Source organism: Amblyomma mixtum, chromosome 3 (genome assembly GCF_055824585.1).
Source record: "Amblyomma mixtum isolate Tamu chromosome 3, ASM5582458v1, whole genome shotgun sequence".
In the NCBI taxonomy this organism is placed as follows: Eukaryota; Metazoa; Arthropoda; class Arachnida; order Ixodida; family Ixodidae; genus Amblyomma; species Amblyomma mixtum.
This window is the reverse complement of record NC_143014.1, coordinates 325,494,180-325,512,949: the sequence shown is the minus strand read 5'-3', so window position 1 is coordinate 325,512,949 and position 18,770 is coordinate 325,494,180. Positions and strand designations below refer to the sequence as shown.

Genomic DNA, 18,770 nt, shown 5'->3' with positions numbered 1-18,770 from the left:
ATTTTTTATTGGAGCTTTGTTTTTGTGTAAAATGACTTCTAATTTCTGCTACCACTAAAGATAACGTTTTTCCAAGATGTTAAAAACTTAAAATGATTAAACTGAACGTGTTTCAATCTGAGCGTGTTCGAAATTTTTATGTTTAAAACCTGATGTGTTCTAGAATGTGTGTTTGGAATGTATTTGAAACTGCATGTGCTTTTATTTGTAGTGTTTTTGTTCTTTAGGGTGGAAATTTTAGGTCTCTGAGGTGAAGTGTGAAATTGAATCCTGTAAAATCTGTACGAGCACTGCTGTCGAACTGTACATCGAGGGGGCCGGGATTTGTCAAGCCGCAGTTATGCGGCTTTTACCCGTCACCCCCTTTTCTCGTTAAAAGAGAAAATAAAGACGATTTTCATTTTTTCTCTGAAACTGACGGTATGAAGGAGCGTAAGTGTTTCCACTGTTAAAACTGTCTTGTAACCGCAAGTCTGAACTAAACCATGAAAACTTTTTCTAAAATAAAGTTATCTTGCGTTTTTTCGTTTTAAGTTTGAGATTATTGACGTTGTTGGATGGAGGGACATAATATATACAAAACAGATATATATGAGAGTAACCTTTTCCCCGCCGGCCGTTGTCTGAATTTAAAGTGGCAGCAGTTAATTTTAGCACTTTTAGTAATATGGGTGTCGTCCTGTTCTGTCATTATATTGGAGCGATTATAACGCGCACGTCATACCTTATTCACCCCAACAATCATACAACCTGTTCAAAAGCGTAGCTTTTTGGGCTTGTTGGTGCATGATCATAGCGATATAATAGCGCAGATTAAGACAGGACACACGAAGAAGACACGAACAACACGAGCGCTCGTGTTGTTCGTGTCTTCTTCGTGTGTCCTGTCTTAATCTGCGCTATTATATCGCTATACAACCTGTACCGCCGTCCCGAAAATCAGCAACGTTATCCTAGAATGTAGCACAGACTCATGCGGCATAAAACCCCAACACCCAACCAAACTGCACACCCGCTGGCTTTTTACTGCACGCGGTGCTCCAACACTCGAGCACGCGGAACTCGAACACAAGAAAGGTGATTTTCGGTGAACAAAGTTCAAAAATACCACTGAAAATAGCTTTAGTTTTACGGTTTGAGCATCCGCCTAGCATGCGGGAGGTGCGGGGTTCGATCCCCAGTGCCGCGGGGTACCCACCGGTGATACAATGAGTGCAAGCTTCCCCGGCCTGGTGCTCGGCTTCTGTACGGTGCAATGCTTGAGAAATGGGTCCCTGACCCCACATTAAGTAGAATATACATCCTTCTGCCTTGGCGCTCTTTGGCGACAGATGCCCTTGCGCCTTGTTGAAACTCGCAGACGTAGAACCACTTGCAGATAGAAGGAAGAAAGCCCGTCTGAACTTCCTTCATTCATTATTCTCTTCTAGGCTTGGTATCCGACCTGAAAATTACATCCTTAATGATTCTACACGAGCCTCGCGCCATAAGCATGCCCTTAGCCTGAAACCTATTTTTGCACCCACAAATACATACAAGCTTTTTTTTTCCGAGAACAGTTTCTCAATGGAATGCTCTACCGGAGAACTCTCCATTGGTTTGTAATCATTTTTGATATTTCACTGCTGGGTTAGTAGCTGTACTGTAACGGTGTTTTCTATTGTAATTTTTCGTTGCTTCTTTTGTGGTATTTATATTGTTCGGTACTATCACACTTGCTTTGCTTTTTCCCCCTGTATGTATTTCCCTCTCCTGCTAGGACATACAGCATGGCCGCAGTATTCAAAAAATAAATAAATATAAAAAAATTTCCCCATCATCATCATCATCGACAGTTTTAGTTTTACTTCTGAGCTTGTAACTTTAGGGGTTGCGTACCGGTCACAAAGACACTTTTTTGTGAACTGAAGCATTTTAATAGATAACACAAGTTTGCTGTCGTGCTGTAGATGCAGGCAAGTTCCGAAAAAGCGATTTCTGTCTCGATGTATACCAAGCGTTTCAGGAAAGACTCAATTCTCAAAAATAGCTTTTAGAGGTAAAAATATCGTTTCTTCAGCATACTATTACAATTGCTGGTGGACACCAGAAAACCAATGAATCGTCTTAAGTAGTAAGGTGTTTGACTAATTTTTAATAATTGTTTTTTAACTGGTAGTGTTAGGCTTCTAGTTGCAACTAGAGATTTGCAGCCGGTCGTTAGTAATAGCCATATTAGTTTTCATAATTTCGAAATCACGAGTACCCCTGGCGCTGCGGCTCCACAAAATTTGGCTCTTCTGGCTTGTTACATGCACTGGAAAGGTTGATTTGGCTGCATGCTTTTCCAAAGCTAATATATTTTGGCACGTTGTTACGAAATTGACTAACGTCCGGATACAAATCTCTGACAGCAACCAGTTGTCTAGCTGTGATAGTTAATAAGTTAATTATCCGAAAATAGTTAGGAAGAGCACTACTAAAGACAAATCATCGGCTTTCCGGTTTCCGCAAACACTGGCAATACTATATCGCGAAAGCCGTACTTTAACCTCAAAAAGCACATTTTTTAAAATTAAATCTTCCCGAGAACACCTGGAATAGAACAGTGCGGAAAGGTGAGGCCGCTATTAGGGGAATTTTCGTTACGACCGCTAGATTTCTTTGTTTCATTCCGTGTTATTCATTTCAATGCTTATCACTGCTATTATTATGGCATGCTGCACAAACACCACGTGTCGATCTTTGCAGTGAATAGTAAAGCATGGGATGTGTGCACAGGCAGAATACGCCCCGCAGTGGTGCCCAGGCAGAGAACCAGCTATTGCCATGAAGAGAAGATAAATAGCACTAAACATGTCCCAATTGTCACCAGTTCAGCTAAGCAAAAAGCGAATAAAAAACACTAATTCCATTTTTTGAATCCAAACACCTGTTAGGGGGGCCCCACGGAAAAAGGTGAAATGCTTCACGTTCAGAATCTATCATGCCAGCATCAAGGGGGAGTATACTTTCGACGCGCATCCTGTACTCTTATCTTTGTCAAGCTTCACGAGGAAAGAATAGCGCCCCAGCCATTCTGCAGCACAGCCCCCCCCCCCCCTTTTTTATCGAAATGAAGGTATGTAGTACAAGCTCAAGATGTATCCATTGTTGGCTTGGGATAGCGGCTTTTGTGTGGACAGACACCAACGAGAGGTGGTTTTCCTGCATTGCAAATTGTCGAAGAAATAAAAAAAGTTTGAATGGCTTGCACTAATGTCATGACGATCTCCATTTTGGTAGACTAGAACATGAATAAAACAACGAAAAGAAAGGAAGGCGCAAATAAAGGATCACGATGCAAAATTAAAGCGCTCATAATCAGGCTTGAGGCGCAAAACATGCGCAACATCAGGGCGTGCACGGCACCGGAGAGATGCCTTCGCTCATTCGGGAACGACTTTCTAGTCCAGTTCACCTATTCGTCGAAGTATGTTGTTAAGTTTCCCAAGTATCGCCGTAATAGTTTTATTTCGAAAGCAATCCCTCACGAAGTCGAAACAGGTCTTTAGGGTGTGCCTGGCTTGGCTTGACCGTGAGGGCGTACCTAACGCAGACGGTCGACGCAGCCGATCGCAACTTGCTGCGGCAGCTTGTGCAGGAGGGTGAGGGCGCTCCCCTCACGCGGAGGTACATAGAGCCATGTAGAGGTGGAACTTTGGCAGCTGCGTGGTATCGGGTTTCATGCACCCGAGTGCACCGGGCGGCTGAAGTGAGCGGGCTGGTTTTTTCAACTTCACAAAGTCAGCATCTTGGCTCGATCCCAATTGATACTTTTAGCTGGCCGTACGCAGTGAGCGGCTGCGCGGGTAACGAGTGCGCATGCGCACACCGCTACGTACCTTGTAGCGTATTGCGTGCGTACGCACGCTACAAGCCATAGCGCGCGTGCGCGACGGGCAAGTTACGGGATGCGTTGACAAGATGGCGGCACCCTGCTCGCCCGCTTCGGAAAAATACTTGTCGCCGTTGCATTCTTCGATGCGATAGCTCGCTCAAAATGCTTCCTGTTCGCTTTTATTTCGCGCACTCTCGCCCACACGCAGAGGTATGAGCGACAACAAGCCCCTATTTTTTCAGGAAATTGGCGAGGGTCCTGCTCTTAGGCCTAACTAAATGCGGAGTGTCTTCCTCTTAGTAACATGATCTGGCGATGCAGTTCTCTTACTTTTAGTCAGGTTTGATATTTTATTCTATTGAGATTGTTTTGCTTGTTTTCAGCAACGAAAAAAGACTCGTAATGCACCTACCTGTGCTATCGTCAATAATTACAGGGGGGGGGGGGATGAATTCAACTTAGCGGGTTTATGTGCTTTGACGTCTTGTCACTATAGGGCAAGACTGCTTACACGTACAGACGGCAAAACGCATGCCTAGAACAACCAAAGCCGCTGCGGCCGACAAAGCAAAAAATTACGATGAAATTCTATGAGTTTAACAGGACACGTTTACATCCAGACCATTTTTAACCAAATCTTATGGCTAGTTATCGCGTGTTACGCCCGAAACACGCCCATAGCGTGTTCTAGACATGCATTTTGCCCTCTGTACACCTGAGGGACGCTACGGCATTCTCGCTATTTCGACGAGCTACGTGCACTGGAGAGGTTGCTTTATCTGCAAGCTTCTGGAAAGCGTATGTATTTTGGAGCGATGTACCCAAACTTTGTTGGGCCACAGCGCCGAGGGTAACAGTGGTTTCTAAACTCTAATAAATTTTATGGACATTGCTTACGGTAGGCTAGGTGCCTCTGTGTAATTAAGGAACCTGACAGAAACAGTTAAAAAGCTAACGGTTCAATCTTTCTAAGCCAGCCTGCTAGTTAACACGTCTTATCGGTATTCTGATGAACTGCACCACTTACAACACTATGCCGAAAAAAGCGCTCTTCTAACTCAAAAAGCCCGTTTATAAATATTGTGTAAAATCTTATTGGAAACACATGCCCTGTATGTGGAAGCGATCTCACGGTAACCAACGTGTTATTTGTATGCATGAAACTTGAAAAACTGAAGGCAAGATAAGTTTAAATTGATTTTAAAATAAGCACATTCTTTTTCACGTAAGATTGTTTTCAGACAAAAATGCCATTTGTTATTTGTCCATTGTTTTGAGACTACTACGTTAAGCTAATGGAGCAAATAAAGAATACCTTCTGATCAAATGCAGTCTATACAAGACAACGGACATTGCTAACGCCCTAGCCGTAGTTTCTTACGTGCCATAAAGGCCAACGGGATACAACAAAACACAAAAGGTTCCCTCTGAGAGCGCGTTTAGCAGTGCACGAACGCAGTCATGACGCTAAGCGCATGAAGGGTTATTCTGCAGGATGGCTCCGCACTAACTGTTATCTGGTATTTGCAGGTGAAATGCTGGAACCAAGAAAACGGCTGCGCGGACGTATGGCCGCTTCAGAGATCTGGCAGCATTTCCAACGGGAGTGTGGTCACCACTCTGTCTCCTGCCCCAAGTGCTCGGCCACCGTTGTCCGCAGAGACGTGGGCACGCACCTGAGATCAGAGTGCCGTGCCCTGGAGACACCCTTCACGTCGGAATGCTATGGACACTCAACTTTCAGGATCGAAACGGGGATTTTGTCTTCCTTCAAGAGAGCATTGAAACAGCAGGGATGTGAAATAAGACCCTTCTTCGAGCGATTCCCTGTTCACAGGAGTTCACGTGACAACAAACTCAACGAAACTTGCCACAGCGTGAACGCCTTCAAAGAAACGCTGAGGCAAGAATTGATCACTTTAAACGAAAGCTTGAAAGGATTGCCGGAGCTAATGAAAGACAGTTTGGACAGTTTCGCGGAAAGTGTGTGCCAAGTCGTGGCTTGCAATGAGCAAATGAAGGAATGTCTGAAGGCAAGAAAGGAGCAAACAGAAAATCTTGCCAACTCTATAAACGCAGTAACCGAAAGACTGAAAAAGGACCTTTCGATTTCGACCAGTCTGAATGCTGACAGGCTGGCGCAGATTGCTGACGCCGTCGAAGCATGCACGGAAAGGAGTGAGAAGACATTGCTCTGGACCAAAGAACAGTTCTGGATTTCTGGCCTGCATGTGGACCACTGCGTCTTTTTTGTCAAAGGTGTGGAAGCCCTTAAAGAAGCCGCTTTGAGAACCGGCTCTGCTAACTATGCCGGTGGGAAGGTATACCTCCGCGGCTACTGCATATCACCCGGGGTATGGTTCGAGAAAGAAGGGGATTTGGTGATGTTATACCCGGCTGTCCAGCTGCACAAGGGTGACATGGACAATTCTATTACTTGGCCATTTGCGTACAACATTAAGCATAGCGTGGTGCATCCGATGTCCGGGGCAAAATGCATAAACGTTGTTTCACCGAGCCCAGTCGGAAACCTTGAAAAGCCTACTAATTCAAGTAATGAGCTGACTTGGTTTGCGACTTCCTTGAAGCTAGAGGACCTTACCCGTGACGGCTATGTGCACCACGACTGGCTTCGTGTGAAGTGGGAGCTGCTGATTTGAGCTACACTCCAATAAGATCAGAAGCCTCTACGATATCCAGTTTAACTGCCTGTCTTTTAACCTGATCAGCAGGGTTCTACAGTTTTAGTTAATTCAATGCTGGAGCCCTTTCCGCCAGAACTGGCAGCTATAGAGAGACATTAGCCTTTGATTATATGAGCCAGGCTCGACTGATTACAACAGTATATAAAGTCTGTTGCATGCAATTCATAGCTGCTCAGATCTTTCCTTGGACAACCTGTACGAGATACCAACTTCCACACCATTTTTTTTAATAAGGCAGTAATTACCCATTGACGTCCTTCCAAGCGCAGCCATACGACTACAAAGGAAAGCTATACAGCTTTCTCAGATATAGCTTTCTCAGAAACTTCGCAGTTAAAGAAAAATTTGTCCTGGTCCGGGGCTCCTTATTATAAATCGACTACACCTTGAGGGATTCCTTATACATTTGACGACCATTTTTTTTTCTGCCCTAGCTCGATTGTCGACATATACGAAGGATGTACGAACTTAGTGTAAATATCTAGTGATGTTCACATGATGCCAGTTTAAGGTTATGGGGCTTCCACCTTGCACATTTAAGAGGAGCGACCTTCTTCCGACGTTCCCCAGGATTGCATGTCGAAGCAGGAAGCCGTGCCTCCTTGATTGGGGAGAAGTAGCGAAGGGGACCGCGTGTTTAATAGGAATGGCAATGCGTCGATTTTTTCTTGCTCTCTGATCATCTCGGATACTCTTTTTGACACAGTCGCGGATACCTTACGGAAAAAAAAGAAACAATGCCTTTCTCTTAATATTAGACTTAATTGGTGTGAGTACATGCGTATTTTCTCTCGTGTAGAGGAATCGCCCTCAAGTCGTTCTGGTCAGACAACAGACACGAGTTTGTGCTATAGTCTTTTACGTGCTCGTTTGCTTTGTTTTCACTTAGGAGAGCAATAGCTTTGAAAAACTTTGAGATCACACTGGCTACCTGCAGTGGAGCAATGAGGAAGTGAAACGTCCACATACTATATCGACGTCCGTGGCTGTTGTGACGTCCACATACAATATCTTCGTCCATGGCTGTTTCGATCTCTTTTTTAACGTTTTTCCGTGTTCAGGCAATACACTAATTGCTCGCCATGTGCAAAATTTTCCCATGGGAACATTTTATCACACACTATTTGTAACAATCACAGTTTTACACATTTATCTTGAAACAGCGATGTAATCATGGGGAAAGAAATTGCGGACACTTATTGCTGACGCGAAAGAGCCATATAATGTTCTCACTGAAATAAAGCTTGAAACTTGACTCTGCAGCAGTGTTTCTTATTCAGGTTTAACTTCGCATGGCCATGAAGGCTAACTTTCCTCATTTGTCGCTCTTGCTTCAAATGCGAGCTTCAGCGCTGAAAATGAGGTACCAACAAACGCGCGTGGTGCTTAGAATCTTTGTGGACTTTGCATTTCATCAATAGTATCGTACAGCATGTAGTTTAGACCGAAGTACGCTAGATTGACTCATGAAGATACCCAGGGTTTTTGAAAGAAATGTGGCCGGTTTCCTTGGCCCAGTTAAATCGCTGAGGTGGTGCCACAGGGACCTGAGTTCTTTATCTGATTTTCGTTTTGTGGTGTTTCTTCATTAGATGAGCAATGTTCCTGTTGGTCGAGGTGCTTCCCTCTAGCTCCTTCGCAGCTATACAGCGACGACCATTGTCGTCTTGACCTCGAAGCCTAACGGACGGATCCTGCCTCAGGCGGCGCTTCTCACCTCTTTCTTCTACACCTCTCAATTCTTTTCCTTCTTCATATGCGGTGACGTCACGAAGCTGCTGATTACATCACCACTTGTCCAGGACGGTGTCCACTGGACAGCTTCTCGCCCTCAAATTTCTTCAGGTAAACACAAAATAGAGAATTTATGGTCCGAGTACGAAATGATTTGGTTACGGAACGGAACACCACTAGAAGAGTCATGGATGGTTCTTTTACGTGCACTGGGATTTCACAGTACATGGGCCTTTAGAATTTCATCTCCCCCGAAACCGGACCGCTAAGGCCGAATTTCGATGGAGGCGAAATTCTAGAGGCCCGTGTACTGTGCGATTTCGGTGCATGTTAAAGAACCCCAGTTGGTCAAAATTTCCGAAGCCGTTCACTACAGCGTCATTCACAGCCTCAGTCACTGTGGGACGTTTTAAACAACAATCAACCGAATACCGTACGCCTGAGCCAGAAAGTTGATATGGGTCGCGGGCAGAAAGCCGCTCGGTGCGCGTAAACGCGCGCTAAGTCAAGCGACGACCGTGATGTGAGATATAAAAACCCTGATTGTAGCCATGGCAACCGGCAAAAAAAAAAGGAAAGGAAAGACGAAACCGCGCCTTTGCAGGGGCGGTAATCGGCGTTTTCATAGCTTACTGAGCAGCTACACGAGACGGCGTGAACGATGTCTGCTCGAGGCCAGCAGTGCACGTTGGTAGGCTTCGCCGCTGACCTGGACTGGAGACCCCTGCGCTTCATGAAACCGATTCCACAGAGCAGGATATGCCGCGCCTGTGGACTGGTGTGCAGGAAGACAGCACTGTTCCCCTGCATGCACCTGTTGTGCCTGTCCTGCTACGAACAGTGCAGTGGCGACGGGGACCGGGTGTGCCCTCTGGATGACCAGCACTTCCTGGACGCAGACGTCATCTGGACCGAGTGTCCTTCCGACGAGATGCTGAAAAGAGAGGTGGGGACATACTGATTTTCGAAAGGATGACAGTAATTTGATCAATTCAGTTCACTTAGGTTTATTTTCTTAAAGATCCCTGTTCAGGTGTATTACATAAGGGGTGGGGCTATGCATATAACATGAGGTTTAATTTTCTCACATCAGCTGCGTTATCTCTTGGTGGAATCTTGATGAACAGGTAATGGCTGCGACTTGAACTGAAATTCCGAACTTCCTGAGGTTCTTGTAATCTCATCATTACTCTGACTACGACACGGCAGGACAAAGGCCTTTCCCCTGTCTCTCCAATTAACCCTCTCCTTTGCCTGCTGCAGCCACCGTATCCCTGCAAACTTCTTAATCTCATCCGCACAACTAACTTTCTGCCGCCCCCTCCTACTTCCGCCTTCTCTTGAAATCCACTCCGTTACCCTTAAGTACCATCGATAAACTTGCCTTCCCATTACATGCCCTGCCGAAGTCCATGTAAATTCAGCTCAATTCAGTTAATTTCTAGCTTTTGCTGGGGGCTTCCTGGATAAACGCTGAGAGCAGCTTAACTAAGTCCAGGCAACCGCTACAAGTGACAGCCCATATAGCAAACGTAATAATAAAATAGAACCATGAATGTTTATGAAAAATAGTGAAAATTCGTCATATGCATCATAGAAGAAACATAACGAAGAAAAACAAGCATAACAAGCATTTTGCATACAGTATTAAAAACGCTGTAAATAGTAGAAGATTGCTGTACTAAACGCGTCACTTTATTGGAAGAAACAATACAACCATTTGCGCAAAAATAACACAATACGTTCACAAATAATGCATTGTCAATCGAAAGCAAAACGACACGTATTCATTCATAGTTTTACAAAATAGTTCTGAAGTTTTTTTCTGGTGTAGCCAGCAGTGTTAAAGGTATTCAAAGTGCCGGGCAGGTTATCAGGTAAAGATTCCAATTTGTAGTTACGAAAATATTGTGTTGTCCATGTATCCAGCTTTCTTGTGTTGACAGGAATTTGGCGCAGTTCTAAGGATGCTGAAGTTGATAATTTCTTACATCGGTGGAAAAAATGCATTGCTTCCAGAAGACGGCACTCATATAGATTGTCCACGCCAATAATGTTTTTTGTTTGGAAAATTTATGGCGTGGGACAGGGCCTTTTAAGCTTAGCATTCAGACGAACCACTCTTTTTCGTAGTATGATTAATTTCTCCACATTAGTCAGTCTCCTCGTAGCCCATACCAAACTGCAGCAAGTAAATGAGAGTGGCTAGTGCATAACATTACATTTTAAAGACAGAGTGCTGCGACTTCGTGAAAGTGCACCCACAACACAGTTTTTAGCAGAGATAGTCGATGTGCGTTTCCCAACTCAAGTTAGATGAAAAATATGCTACTAGTTTTCTATCCTCTTCAATAATGTCCACGGTGTACACCGTGATAATGCCTATCACCTGTCCGTCAAAACTTAGCGCATCATTGTGGTCCAAGCCGGAAAAATTAATTTCTGCTAAGATCTCATAAACCCGCGTTTATTCCCTGATCCAATCTGCCCCCTTCCTGTTCCTTATCGTTACATCATTTCCTTTGCTTGCTGCGCTATATCCTTAATTTAAGAGGGACCTCGTTCATTAGCTTCTGCGTTTCTGCCCAATAGGTGCAGATTCTGTACTACCGGCAACATTCTGTACCGATAATGTTCTGTACTAGGACATAAATCATTCGCAGTCAGCGAAATTCACTGTGTAACGGGATAATTTCTGTGGTATTGTTAAGTTTGTTGCCTTCACGAAGAAACTAGATCGATGGATGCTAAAAAAGTCTCTGCCGCCTTAACGCTGCTACTACTTTTGAAATCCTTAGTTCTTTAATTAGTTTATTTCCAGTACCAAACAATACATGTAAAGGGGTTTAACGGTGGGGTGGGTGTTTCTAATTATGTACAGAGGGCAAAATGCATGTCTAGAACAGCCGAACTGCGAGCTCCGGGCCGCTCAGATCTACGTGCGCGACGTCTAGCCATATTACGCCTGGTTCGAGACGACGTAGTGTGGGCATGCGTGGCCAAACTAATAGCGCTGCCTGTCTTTTCGGGGCTCGCAGGCGGCCGCGGCTTTACCTCCTGCTTTTGTCGTTACTAGTGCTGATTTGCGCTGCCGTCTGCGAAAGGACATGCGCGGCAGAGCGCACACCACTGGCTTCTTTCTTTTTTACTTTCTTTTTGTGCGACAAGAGCCACCTCACCTGAGGCCCCAGTATGCTTTCAATAATCACATGTCTATTTTGGCATTTGCCGAAGAACGCAAAATGCCAAACCTCGCTCCCTTATGTAAGGCTCGTAGCCGCGATGACGATGCAGTACACCGGCGCGTATGAGATGCGCTGAATTGCTCCTCGCCAGAGCTTTGCAAGTGCACAAAAAGAAAAAAAAAGAAGCCAGTGGTGTGCGCTCTGCCGCGTATGTTCTTTCGCAGACGGTAGCGCAAATGAGCGCTACAAACGACAAAAGCAGGAGATAAAGCCGCGGCCGCCTGCAAGCCCCGAAAAGACCGGCAGCGCTATCAGTTTGGCCACGCATGGCCACATTCCGTCGTCTCGAACCAGGCGTTATATCGCTAGACGTCGCGCACGTAGCTCCGAGCGGCCGGGAGCACGCAGTTCGGCCGTTCTAGACATGCATTTTGCCCTCTGTACGAGTTGTTCAGTTCACTGCTTGAGATGGTCATGGATACAATGGAATCTAGCAGCAGAGTGAAGCTCATGCCAGTCCTTGGACGTTCGTGCTAAATATGAACGAAGATGGGCCGATGAACAAGCTTAGGGTGGATGTTGCAGGTGCACCAAAAGTTAAACGGAGCTCGCGCGCGGTGGTCAGACTGGTCAAAACCGCTTGTCATCGCGCTCTATAAGCAGATGCGCGGCAAAGAGCGAGGGGGCGTCGGCATATCCGGTTGGCCCATCTCGTTTATCTGATTCCCGCCTTATCGCCGGCACCAGTAAAGCTGCGACCCTACCTCACTTCTCGGCGGGGGCGCTTTTCAGTGTTTCATGCAAGCGTTTATTGTTTGCCCGCATCATGCAGAAAAGCAGGCCTTCGGCGCCGTGCGCTTTCTGCGTCGTCAAGAATGGCGCCATTTTTAGTCTGCGTGAGCGCCTTAGTTCGTGCTTCAGAGGCAGCCAGTTTCTTCCGCTGATATATAAACGCTTCTCCATCCCTTTCGACGGTGCCGTATGAAAAAAAAAAAGAATAGCATGCGTGTATTGCCTCCTTTGTCTTAATGATACAAATAGAAGATCAACGGCGCAGCAAGCGAGGTAATTTAAGACCACTTGCTTCAGCATAAATTGGCATTCTTACCCCGCACATAACAGTTATACTGATTTCCATAGAAAATAAAGTTGTCTCTGCGTGATTCGTCCTCGATCGCTTATATATTGAGAACGTCGTTTTATATCACAAAGCCAGCGCCGCCATTACATGCCTGCTAAATCTTTTTTTCACACGTTTTCTTGGTTCAAGCAAGATTTTGAGCGCACTTGCCAATCAAACTCACCGCCAAGTGAAGCGTTGTTTATTGGTTGTTATAGTTTATTTTTATTTTATCGATTGCAGGAATAGGGATAAATGAGACCAGAATAATGAAGGAGTTCATGCCAATACCCTATTTGGACACAATTGTGAACTTGAGTAACATTGCTCGATTTTTATACGGCCGAAAATGCAAGCGGACCAAGCCAAAATCAGAAATGCACTCGAAACCTTGAGATAATTAATGCTGTAGCGGAGAGCTTTGGTACTGAACAAACCGATTCATTTTTAGCGATAGCTAGAATGTTACTTGCAATAAACTCATTTACTCCCTTTAGCAGAATCATGAACACTAGTAGTTCTCTTGAGTAATTAATAATTTTTTTCTCTTTGTATCGATATTCAGGATCAGTAATTATTTTTTTCTAGACAAGGGTGTTATTTATTTTTTTCTTTCATTCAAAGCAGGTATACTTTTATGTCTCTATTGCTGCATGCACCAAATTCCTTCCCGTTTATTTTCATTCTAGCTGAACGCCTTTACAGGCGAGAATTGCATTGGTGCATATTCTTCTCGATAGCTAATCAAGGTTTTTGATCACGAAGTCGTTTAACGTTACGATTTAAACATACCTTGCAGGGGTTTTGCATTTAATGCCAATTTTTGCTTCAGGTCACAACCAAATATATTGCATAAAAGGTTTTCCTCTCCTCTCCTCAGTTCTCAGCATTCATTGTGGAAGCATAGTGGATGTGGCCTTCGGCTGCTGAGCCCCAAATGCATGCGACCGGATTCTGGCCTCGGCGGCCGCACTTTCACGCAGCTGTACGATGTCAGTGCTCGTTTATTTGCTTATTTTTCAAATACTCCCTGCTAGCCTTCGGAGGCCAAGGCCCGACACCGACAGAACACCCTAATGACGCTTACATAGAATAGTAAAATGAACATTAGAAAAAAAATAGACTTAAAAAAAGACCTTAAATGACTGCGGGAGTAATAAGAATCCCATGGAGCTTTCTCGTGGCTGATATGCGGCTTTGCGGATTAAAACCTCACTAAGTATCCCCTCCCCCCCCCTCGCTCTAACCTCCAGATTTCAGACTATATTTTCTTTTATGTCTGATTTCCTCTTAGCTCGAGAATCGTCAACTGGGAGTTGTCAATGGAAACAGCTTACTCTTTCTTTCAGTGGCCCGCACTGCATGCTGTAGTTGCGTTTCCATTGTAAAAACTTGCCTTTTTTCCCGAAATGGCATTCAACATAATTATTTATACTTATCAATCCTGATATTTATCTATCAGTTACCTCTAATCTTCGAACCAATAAATCCTGGAAAGCAAGCCTATTTCCTTCTGCCGTTATGTACATTAGTTCAAAGTATATTTTAATTATTGAGCCTTTATGATCCACTGACTTCCTCACTTCCAGGTTATGTGCTGGAACGAAGAAAACGGCTGCCCTGCTGTAATGGCCGCTTCAGAGATCTCTCAACATTTCCAGCGCGACTGCGGACACCAATCCACTCGCTGCCCCAAGTGCGCGGCCTCGGTTCTCTGCAGCGACGTCTGCGCGCACCTGAGGTCGAGCTGTGCAAACCAGGGGGCGCCTCCTGCGCCGCAATGCGGAGAACAGGTTGTGCGCAGAGACGAGCCACCTGCTTCGACATCTTCGAGCCGAGTGTTAGAAGAGCAAGCCCGCGAAATGAAGGCCCTTCTGGAGCAGGTGGTTAGTGAGAGCAAAGCACTGGGCGACCGTCTGAGCGAAATCTCGCACGGCCAGAACGCCTCCACAGAGACGCTGCAGCACGAACTGTCGCAAGCAACACGCCAAAGCATTCGCGAAATAACCGCGTCTAATGAGGAGATGAAACGGTCAACAATCAACACTGTCTCTACTAGGATGGGCGCATTGGAAGAGACACTCAGAGGCGAGTTTGTGAATGTGATGCGAGAGAACGGTGACAGATGCTCACGGCTTGCAGGTGCCATCGACGCCGCAAAAGCTCGAGCGAAAGAAAATTTCCAGAAAACATTGGACAGCGTTGGACTCATTGTTGGGCACAATAAGCTACAAGTACAGCACTGTGAATTTTTTGTAAACGGTGTGGAACCACTCAAAGAAAAAGCATTCGAGGTGGGGTATGCTCCTTATTTCAGCGAGCGGATGTACCTGCGCGGCTACTGCATCTCACCTGGAATCACGTTCAGAAAAGATGGCGAATCTCTGACCCTGCATTTGCGTTTACATGTTCACAAGGGGGACATGGACAGCTTTATTCAATGGCCACTCGAGCACCGAATGAGGCTTAGCGTCGTGCACCCAAAAGAACACGCAAAATGCCAGCTCGAAGTGAAACCATGGCGTACACATATGCTTATTCAGAGGCCTTTAGAATCATCCAACATGCCTGGTTATTTTTTATCCCCCTCCCTTAACCTTGCCGACCTCACCCGCGACGGCTACGTGCACGAAGACCAGCTTCGATTAATATTTGAGCTTCTGCTTTGAATCACACTTGCTCGAGAGACAAAGTGCACATTCTCATCTGAAACTCAGATAACGTGGGTCGCGTGATTTCATGCTACAATATACTACAGCAGAATTAGTCCAGTCAGAGCATTCTCTGCACTAACTGGGATGCGTACGTCGCTCCTGTAGTGCTTTATTTACCATGTGTATGATAGGAGTGGAATACTAATCGTTAAAAGTTGTTGTTTGCAAAGGTTAAACTTTGGCTTTTCCATCACCGTTGACGTCCGGAAAAAGCTGAATTATGTTCTCTCTAATTGTTAACTTCCTTACAATAACAGCGAGGAGGACTGTAGCAAATATAGCTTTAGCCTGCAAATTCAGATTAAAAGTTATACACTATTCTTAGGCATATGACTGTTTTAAATTTGGAAAGGTGATCACTTTTGGCGCTGTGGCTGGACAAATTTGCTCCATTTCTCATGCGATTTGAAAACTGTGGGGTTTCGTAGCAGCGACAGCGATGCCCAACAAATGACGTCACTCCATAGCACTTGTGCCACCGTACCGGCGCGCAGTTTTTGAATTCCCCTGCAAGTAATCAATATTTTTTTAAGCCACAGGGTCGAAGGTAATACATTTTACGCAGTTATCAGTGCTTTTGATAGCTGCTACTAGGAAGCAGCTGCACATATTGTCATTCAGACCAGGCGCCGATCTGTAATGGCTAAAAACTTACGTTCCAGTCGTAGTTAAATAGCTTGCAAATTTACTTCATTCGATTCTCTCCTGATGGCCGTCATATGTGGTGCAGAAGACATCATTCAACCTGAAAACTTCTATTTGTAAACGCTAATAGCAGCCTTCCCTGAAACTGATGGTATGAAGCAGCCCAACTGTTTCCACTGTTCAAAACTGTGTGTTGTAACCGCAATTCTGAACTAAACGATGAAAACTTTTTCTAAAATAAAATTCTCTGGCGTTTTTTGTTTTCAGTTTGAGATTATTAACGTTGTTGGATGGAGAGACATAATATATACAAAACCGCTATATATGTGTCTAACCTTTTCACCTGCCGGTCGTTATCTGAATTTAAAGTGGCAACAGTCAATTTTGCAATGTTTGCAACATGGGTGTCATCCTGCTATCTGATTAAGTTGGAGCAGTTATACCGCGCACGTCATTCCCCATTCACCCCCAACAATCATACACCCTGTACCACCGGCCCGAAAATCAGCAAGCTGATCCTAGAACGTCGCTCAGACTCAAGTGGCATAAACCCCCAAAATCCAGCCAAACTCCACACCCGTTGACTTTTTACTGCTCACGATATTATCCAACACTGCTAGCGCCGCACTTCCACACTCGACTTCTGTGTCCTGTTCATGACTCTATGAGCCGCCGCGCATGACAGTGCGTTGGGATCGCTTGAAGCATGCTCAGATCCTGCACACTTAGCTCGAATCTCGGAAGTTCCGCCTAGATTTATTTGACACTCTCATGCCCGTCCTCATTCCCCACCACCCCAGTACCACGTACCTTTCGCCTCTCACGCCGGATGCCCGCCTAATACTGACATACGACAGGCGGAGTGTCAATCATCCCTGCCCTGTACCCTGAATATAGTCTGAGCCCTCATATTCACAGCCATAAAATCCATGACGGCTTCCTGCCCCCGGCCATCCCAACAGTCTCACGAAAACGCATTCATTAAAACTTACCTGCTACCCACTGCGTGCATACCAAAAGCCGGAAAAGGAGCTTGAGAAGTATCCGGCATGGAGAATACATTGTAACCTCAAAGTTGCTTGAGTAGGACTTGTTGGTGTTGGTCACTCGTTATCTGAATTTCAAGGTAGCGCTGTTAGTAAGACCGCGGAGTATATGACACGACAGAGAAGAACGCTGCTTTACAACTGCGTGATTTCTCGCTACAGGGGTAATAATAACGGGCTTTCTCACATCACATGAGCTCAAAAGGGCGACGCCTGTGGTTGACATGTTATTGCCATCTCTCACATTCTCTTATCTAGCTTCGATCAATAGCAAAGCACGAACGAAATCCTTCCTCTTCATATCTTCATCGTCGCCAGGAGGAATCACCTCCTTCGCTGCTATAAATATAGGTAGTTCAATGCGGTGATTTCTTTCTCAACTGATGATGAGCTGGACCCAGTTACCCCCTTTGAAAGATTTTTTTTGCGGCCACTACATTAGGAGTTTTCTTAAGGGTCATTCCTTGGAATGCACTATCAGCGTCAAATGAAACGCGAACAAAACACTTGGAGCGCGAGCACAAAAAATCAAGCATATTAGAGGCTGGAGGCGAAATACAGGCGTGGCCTATTAACTTTTCAGAAGAGCGGTCTTTTCGGCTTCGATGGGAAACATGTATTTTGCCTCCCTAGTATAATATTTGCGAGTTGTGCTGTTCGCGTTTCAATTGGCTTGTTCGCGTTTCAATTGACGCTGATAGTACCTCACTGCGATCACTATATCGTATTTTCCTAGAAATACCAGTTGTGACATTATGGATTCCAACGTTGTTTCCAGTCATAATGCTTGGGCAGGCAACCGTATTTCTGCGTGAAGCGAAGATAAAGGGTGCGAACCATGCATCATTGTCGGTAGCTATGCGGAGCATGAACCGAACAGACTCACTAATTTCCTGTTCTGCGTCTTAATATTGTTACGCGTTCAAAAAATAAAAAAAGAACGCTGGTGTCATCGAGGGGCTCTTAGAAATTATCAAGGTGAAATCATGAGGTAGTATAGTTTAGTTCCGACGAGCATCCTATGCTCTTTTTTTGGGCAGGCACCGCATGTTAGCAATGGGGCGCCAGGCATTGTGTACCACAGGTTCGCTGCATTTTATCTTCATGAACGAGTGTAGTCCATGTTGAGCGCATCTGTAATCTTGGGTTGTGACTGCAGCGGCCTTGTCGGTAGAGAAAGCAGTTTCAGGCGGTTTTGCTGAGTAGAAGTCCTGAAAAAATAAACGGGTATGAATGCAGCCCCCAGAGCGGTGGTCAGCAGAAAGACCTGTCAGCGCTGCTAGACAGACATATAATCCAAAGAGGAGAACCAGTCTTAAAAGATAATGGCAGATAGAGTGACGTACTACACCATGACGACTGGGTGTACGACGACGACCACTCAGTCGTCGTGGTGTACGTCCCTCTTCTCGTAATTTTCGTTTTCATTCATTCATTCATTAATTCATGAATTAATTAATTCATTCATTCATTCATTAATTCATTCGGGACACCCTTAAGGGCCCTCAGTTTGAGGGTTCTTAGGTTCTCCTCTTCATTATGTACCAACTGGCCCAGATTTCCCCTCTTCTGCGAAAATATTCTCTCCGATAACGCTGAGCACTTCTCCTTATCGATGCTGATTAAAGCTGCATCGTTCATTGGACGCAAGTGCAACCTCTTCAGACACAACAGGACAAATTTGACATGTAAAGATGGGTGTTTGTTGGTGGGTGAGGCTTACGGGAGGGTGAAGGTTGGTTGTTTGCTGGGGAGTAATAAA

The 18,770-nt window shown here is 45.1% G+C and overlaps 1 protein-coding gene and 1 pseudogene across 1 annotated transcript; both read left to right on the top strand.

The window, feature by feature from the left end:
• The first annotated feature begins 3,094 nt into the window (after positions 1-3,094).
• LOC149355833 (uncharacterized) lies at positions 3,095-7,819 on the top strand (annotated as a pseudogene).
• Positions 7,820-8,842: 1,023 nt separating this feature from the next.
• LOC149355832 (TNF receptor-associated factor 6-like) lies at positions 8,843-16,169 on the top strand. Its single transcript, XM_089584017.1, has 2 exons — positions 8,843-9,244; positions 14,193-16,169. The coding sequence occupies exons 1-2, from the start codon at positions 8,960-8,962 to the stop codon at positions 15,270-15,272; spliced, it is 1,365 nt and encodes a 454-aa protein (XP_089440143.1). The 5' UTR covers positions 8,843-8,959; the 3' UTR covers positions 15,273-16,169.
• Positions 16,170-18,770: the final 2,601 nt, after the last annotated feature.